This window comes from Eublepharis macularius, chromosome 5 (genome assembly GCF_028583425.1).
Source record: "Eublepharis macularius isolate TG4126 chromosome 5, MPM_Emac_v1.0, whole genome shotgun sequence".
Lineage (NCBI taxonomy): Eukaryota > Metazoa > Chordata > Lepidosauria > Squamata > Eublepharidae > Eublepharis > Eublepharis macularius.
In genome coordinates, this window is record NC_072794.1 from 131,815,429 (window position 1) to 131,822,656 (window position 7,228).

General features: G+C 39.9%; 1 protein-coding gene across 1 annotated transcript in view; it reads left to right on the plus strand.

The window, feature by feature from the left end:
• The window catches only part of RALGAPB (Ral GTPase activating protein non-catalytic subunit beta), a 100,537-nt gene extending 95,021 nt beyond the window's left edge, over nucleotides 1-5,516 (plus strand). The window contains exon 31 of the mRNA XM_054979886.1: nucleotides 318-5,516. Within this exon, the coding sequence (XP_054835861.1) occupies nucleotides 318-511 (194 nt within the window). The 3' untranslated portion in view covers nucleotides 512-5,516. The remainder of the gene's footprint in view (nucleotides 1-317) is intronic.
• Nucleotides 5,517-7,228: the final 1,712 nt, after the last annotated feature.

Below are 7,228 nucleotides of genomic sequence, written 5' to 3' on the forward strand. Positions count from 1 at the left end.
CCTCATCTAGTTTTCCAAGGGGAGAAAGAAAATATGAGCCGGGGAGAGGAGGCCTAGCTCCCTTGCATCAAAGTGGAGTGGCAGTGATATAATTCACATTACTGAGCTCTCAAATAAAACCCTACAAAAGTATGAGGACTTCAACATTTAAGTGGTTGCTTTGAGGTTGACAGTTGTGACAAGTCTCCAAACCCTGACAAGTTATGCTGACTCGAGCAGGCTAAGAATACTTTCCTTTCGCCCCAAGCTGTCTTTAAAAAGAACCTTCCTGGGGTTGTTAACTTGGCTGTTAACTTCTTTTCCTTTCTTTTTTTAAGGCTTCTTAGTGAGACAGACAGTAATAAACATTTGTCGAAGAAAAAGGCTGGAAAGTGACTCATACAATCCTCCTCATGTCCGCAGAAAACAGAAAATAGCTGACATTGTCAATAAATACAGGAACAAACAGCTGGAGCCAGAGTTTTATACCTCCCTTTTCCAAGAGGTTGGACTAAAAAACTGCAATCCTTAGACCAATATCCTCCTTGAACAATTAGATCAGAGCTTGGTGTCTACTGTAACAGGAAAAACTTCTTCCCCTTCATGGAACTCCTGTATAAAGAAACCACAACTTGAGCATGACCTCTGCTTTTGCTGCAAGGAAGAAACGGGGGCTCAATCTCGGCTTTCGCCCTTCAGGTCGATCAGTACAGCCCCACACCACCAACTGCTGCAGAGGGATAAGCTGTGTAACATCTTCCACCATCAAGCATTGTGTAATATTAGACAATATTAGTCAATGTGTAGCAGAGAGAGGGTAAGCTGCATTTCTCATTGTATCCTGCATTTGCACCAAGTGCCCAGGTCTGAGGATAGAGCTAATATCTGAAGTTTCAAACTTAGCTTCTCGAGCAGGTTCAGTTCAAGGGCAAATTCTTTCAGAGACCACCATTGCAAGGTAGCGTCTGTGCAGTTGATGAAATTCTGTTGTCCACTTCATGACCTGGTGCCAGACTTTTTTTTTCACCTTCAAGTCAGAGAGCTCCAGTTGACTCTTCTCAAAATCCAGGGTGTGTGCATCATGGATCTGTTGCTCAAAGAATATTCACCAGTGTAGATAACTGCCACCTCCTACCTGCTGCTGTGGCCAGTTAAGGTGAACATCCTGCACGGGAGGGGAAGGGAACAAAGGAGATGATCGCTGCCTTGGGTCAAGGATAGAAACTTTGGTCAATAACCAGATTTGAAGTGTAGATGTGCTGCTGCCTATGTAGTGGGTTACTGTGGTTGAGTTATGACCAGCACTTAGTTACATGCGTGTCTTCTAGATGCTAGTTACTTCTCATCTATTGAGAGAGAAGTAAAACTCTCAGTATAGAAAAGGATGCAGTTGGAACATGACCATCTCTGTACTCCAGGATGGAAAACTAGCGCTGCCACAAGGAACAGTCTATTAGTACAGAAGAGTTTCATTGGTCCCATTTTACTTCTTTGGTTGCTACGTTTTATGTTAGGCATTATTAGAAGAGGAGACAGACATACAACTGCTGTTTGGGGGAGAAGCCCTGTGTCCTCTGTCACACCAAAGTTCTAGCTTTTTAAGAGAGAGAGAGAGAAGTAGTCTGTGGCTTTAAAAGAAGAAAGCTGGTTTTCTTGTTGAGATTTAGATCTAAGGCAGAACACCTCTATTTTAATAGAACTCTTTTGATCCCAGTGAAAGGTTTAAAAATTAGCCCACACCTTTTACAGTCTTCCAAAAGACAATCCAGAAAATCAATACTTGAGGAAAGGGCTTTCTCAGAGTGGTATTTTCAGAATTGACAGTGAGAGGTACCTAATCCTGAACACGGTTTATCATGCATCTGCAGAAATACGTCCTGTTGACTTCAGTGGACTTTGCTTCCAAGTAACTTTGTAATAAGATATTTAAGCCATCAGAAACAAAGTTCCTAGCTTGGCATGTTGCTTTTGAAACTTCTTTCTGTTGTGACTTTTTTAAACCGCTTACTGCAGCGTAGGGCATGTCGGCCAAAACCCTTTGTGGTGCTGTTGCTTAATTGCAGGAAGTTGCTGCAGATGTCCACAGTTAAAATGTTAATTATACCTATTCAGAAAGACGCACCATCAAATTCAGTGGGATGTTTCATAGAAAATGTGTTTAGGATTTAGGTGCCAATATAAACTTGTAAGTCTTTTGCTGCTTATTGGAACATTACTGAGAAATTCCACAGGGTGGGTAGCTCTCATTGTTAGGTATCACTTGCTGCTATACCCTTGTTTTCAGAATGAATATGTGGGCAACTGGCTTATAATTGATCATACAGTATCTTTGCTTTTATTTGTTCATCTCTGCTAATGAGCGCCTGCTTTTCCTGGATGGGCAAATGGCCAGTAACAGAATAGAATTCTCTTGCCATATTAGCAGACAAAAATTGCTGGACCCTTTACCTTGACTGAAATGAAGGAGTTGATATATCCCTCTTCTATGCCCAAATATTCCTGTAGCACAGAATGAGAACATTAACTTTGTTGCTCTTGATAACCATATTTAACAGTTAACTTCAGCTTGTCTGTGCCTTTTCCTGTGTATGTTCAGTCCTTCCAGTGGGTTAAGCAGGGAGCTTTGAAAACATTGAATTTGTTAAAAAAAATGTTAAAAACAGGTGCAGAGTATGGTTTTGCTTCTTCAGACCTCCCACTTTTCTATATATTAATATGCAAGACCTTATTAGAGAGAAGAAAGGCAAGCTATATACTATTAGTAGAAAGGACAACGGTAAGTTACCTGCTTTATCATTAAGACCATGAGGGGAAAAAACTAAAACTGGCTTTCAGTTGTTCATAATGCTTTGGTATATAATTGAATTGACCCAAAGCAATCAGCATGGCCAGTTGTAGAATAACTTGCAAAGCAAAGATGAAGTGGGAAGTCATTTGGTAGCTTTACATGAATTTCCAGGTTTTTTTAAAGCTGCTCCTTGCAGAAGTATTGTCATCACGTCTCATAGAGTAAGGAAAGTCGGTCTTTGTACAGCATTCTTTGAACAGGGGATACCTTTGTTCATACAAGCTGCCATTTGGCTTTTTGAGGAGAAAAGTGACCCTTGAAAAACATCCCAAAGGGCCTCTGGCTTCTGTACAAAAGAATGAGCAACGGATCATGCGGCTTACACTTGAGTAGCATCACATTGACTTATTGGTGCAGCTAGCACTATTTTTGAATATAAGGACACAGAATAAAATCACTCCAAAATCTGGCAGATTTGGTAGTGTTACTAATTAATCCACACGATTGAATCATGAAATAATGCTGATGCTGAAGACCGAGGGTGTACTGACACGTCAATAGCACCTTCCACTTGATACTGAATATTTGCCAGGAATAAGATACTGTATGAGCACTAAATGGACTTTTACATAGTGTTCAGATCTGTATGATGACCTGTCATATTTAGTCTTTGGATTAAATGCCATTAGTGTACTGCTAAAACTATGCTAGATACATGGTTGAGCAATTGATTGTCTGCGTATAAAAATAGTTAATTGCCAGCATTAGCTATAATTGAACAATTAATGTAGTCTGGATAATGGCATTAATTCATGTGATTAATGACTGACCAAACCAGCTTTCTGAGTTGCTCAGATGAGAAAAATGTGTCTTAAAACTTACAGTGATTTCTGAACTAAGAGAAATTTGGCCAGGTTTGGTGAAGCCCCCCACCTGAAATAAATTGCCTTTAATTATATGCTCTCAAATTTAAGGATGGGCTTTTGTGTAAGTGAAGTTTCTGGGCATTACAAACTGCCATAAAGCTACAAGAATCACCCGTGTTGTAAAGGCTTTTTTCTTCAGGAGTTCCTTTCTATTGTGCATGTCTGTATTTATCCCCAGGATTTGACAGGACTTTATAATTTGCTTGAAGCAGCCTTAATTTAGCCTATTTCAAAAAGCTCCTGAACAGGCATGCTATCCTGGATCCACTTGCATGTTTGTAAGTCCTCTTGACTTCCAATACGTACTTACCAGCACACAAGTGGACTCGGCATTGAGGCATAAATTTGCATGCGTGACTTTGGTTCTGCTAATAATAATAATGTTGAGAAAGGTGGAGATCCAGCAGCGGCTTCTCCACACAGCACTGAACAATGAATAGAAATGTGTAAGGGCTCACTTTCACTGTGTTCTCCCAGATGTTGCGTGTGATGTGGTCCTTCTGTACAGATGCTGGTTGTCTGTGTGTACATGTGTAAAAGAGAAGGCTTCCAAATGCACTGATACCTTCCCGTCAAATGTGTGAAGTTGTAGGCTGCCTGCAATAAAATGTTCCAGTTGATATCTCTCTAAAAAAAAAAACACACTGTTGCATTTGAAAAACAGGCTCTTAACTAGGTCAAATGAGATGTCAGAATATTATTCTTCAAGGAGCTACTAGGATAACCTTTTAAATTGCTAGTATTTGTGTTGAATAACATTCCACGATTTAAAAAAAGTAATAGAGAAGATGAACGGCCCTGGTTCTTTTTGTTAGTTCTGCTCGTTTCCTATTGCCATTTCATTTGGTTATTTTAATTTCCATGTAGTATTTATTTTCAGTCTCTTGAAGAGATACGATATTAGGGCTACAAATATTTACCTAGTCTGTTTCTGTCATAAAGGCATTATGCTCACAGCCCTCTTAAGAGAGTATTATGCTAATAAAAATTGAGGCTGTAATATGTTGTCATCTTCATAGCACTTTGTTATGGAAGCTGTCAGATTTAATACCTTGGTGAAAAGTTTCCATTTAAGATAAAAAGCACCTTTCTTAAACAGGGCCCTTCAAAGAAATTTTAAATGTAAAGCAAAAATCAAATAGGAGGAGAGATGAGGGGAATCATGTTCCGGGGTGGGGGGAGGGGTGATAGCTATTTTGTATGCAGAACCACTGTAAAGCAACTATAGGAAACAAAGCTTGCTTCCAGTCCTCTACACAAGCCCCATTGACTTCAATGGGCTGTGGAACTGACAGGAGTGCCTTGAGGATTGGGCGGCCCATTTATCTGTAGTCACTTCTCAGCAGGAAGGTATACAATTGTCATGCGATGTAGAATATATAGCTCTAGGAGGATTATAGGACTGTATTTCAGCATGAACAGTGAACAAAAATACAACTGTAACTCAGTGATGGTTTTGCAATGGCAAGAAATCATAACTTGAAGGATAACTGGGTCTTTGCAGGGAATGGCCTGGAAGAAGATGGCTAGATACCATGTGCTTAAAATCATGTACAATTGTGTATAAAGTTCTGTATGTTGCCAAGACATGATCTTTTTGTTCTTATTGTACTTTCTGTAAATATTCCTAGCACTAAGTTGTAAAGGCGGACTGTAAATACAAAGATGGAAGCTATGTTCCCCTGTCTCTAGTACTTTATCTCTTGTTTAGGGAAGGCACAAAGGTTTGTTTGTATTTATGCCAACTCTTTGTCCAGAAGAAACACATCAGATATTGAATGTAACACAGTTAGTCAAATAAATTTTAAAGATATTCTTATGTATTAAGTTGGTGGTCTTCATTTTGTGAGCTCATTCTCTTTGTGAGCAAGAGTAGCCTTTAATATGCATGTTACAATAGTGAATAACAGCCATACTTCTCTTGTTTGGGGATATGTGATTGGTTCTCCCAGTGTCTAATTAGTTGAAAAAAGAAGAGAGCATGCACATATGCACGCACAATAAGGATTTAGGCCTGCAACATGGAAGAAGAAGGGTTTAGCTGCTTCTGTATATTCTTTTGCTAATCCAGAATGCTGCCCTATTGCTTTAAGCACGGGCGGGGGTGGGGCACAACATGGGTGGCTTACAACATTTTTCCCTTCTCCGTTTTATCTTCACAACAACCCTGTGAGGTAGGTTAGGCAGTATGAGTAAGAGACTGGCCCAAGGTCACCTAGCAAGCATCCATGACAGAATGGGGATTTGTACCTGAGTCTCCCAGATCCTAGTCTGACATTCTTAACCAGTACACAACACTACCACATCTCTTTTTGGTCAGGGAAATGGTGTGTGGTGATGCCCCCTTTCCCAATGCTGCAGCCTTGATTCATATTGGAACCTGCAAGTGCTTCTTGGCAGATAAATTAAAACTTGGTTGATCCAGCTGGAGATCTCCAGTGTTCCTTGTACTATGGTTTGGTTCTAATATTTGAATTACTAGATGTTGCCAGTGCACTGGGGAATCCAAACCAGTAAGTAGCACGTGTCAGAGCAAGAGAGAAAAAGCAATGTATAATCCCTTCTGTCATGCTTCATGTTTCAGTATTTACTATTTTCCTCCTAATGCATATCCTGAGAATGGTGCATCATTCATGTTGGGCTGTGACTAGTAGGTCTCTGAGTATACAACCGTAGGTACTTGGACCCCTGTGATTCTTGCAATGAACAAGCCTTATATTGAAGGGCAGTTTTGCTAGCACATTATGGAACCAAAGTAGACTCTAGATCCTGAAAAATAGGAGGCTATGATCCATTTAGAAAATGAAGCCATCCATTAACAAAAGCTGACCAAAGGGATTTAATAAGTCGTCTTCCCTAGGAGGGGAGGGGAAGAGTCAGCTGTTTTAGTAGTTTTATTGATACAGCTGTTGATTCTGCGGGTTAACGTGGGATTTTAAATATTTATTTACTGTTTAAATGCAGGCCTTTGAAATGAGGAGGGGGTCTGGATGGAGGAACGAAGTGTGTTGTGATTGGACGGCAGCTGTACCTTGGGGGCAGAGTGAACTGCAGTCTTTAGTCAGAATGCTGAGGGAAAGGGTTTCATTCTGTCAAGTTCAGTCAATCTGTGTGGAGTTCTGAGAAATTATTTCTAAGTCAAGCAAAAACTCTGTGAACCTGGGTCAGTCTGTGTGTATCTGAGAGAGAAGCAAGCTGTGTGGAAAAGCCTGAATGAGTCTATGTTTATGTGCATGAGAGGAGAGTATTCTGTTAGTGAAGATCTGTGTGGAAAATTAGTCTTTGTGGCGGGGTCTCTGAATATACTTTTAAGAATATATAACTATTTTTGAAACCAAGTTTATGAACCTTTTCTGAAACCAATATGCTAATCAATACTTTGTGACGATCACGCTTATGTGCTTATAAATAGATTCTACTTTTTGTTAAGCTGGAGTGCTGCAGTTAGAAATGAGAAGTCACAACAGGAGTTGCTATGTGATAGACTGAAAGCTAAACTGATTTGCACTTCTAACAGCAATTAGCTCAAAAACTA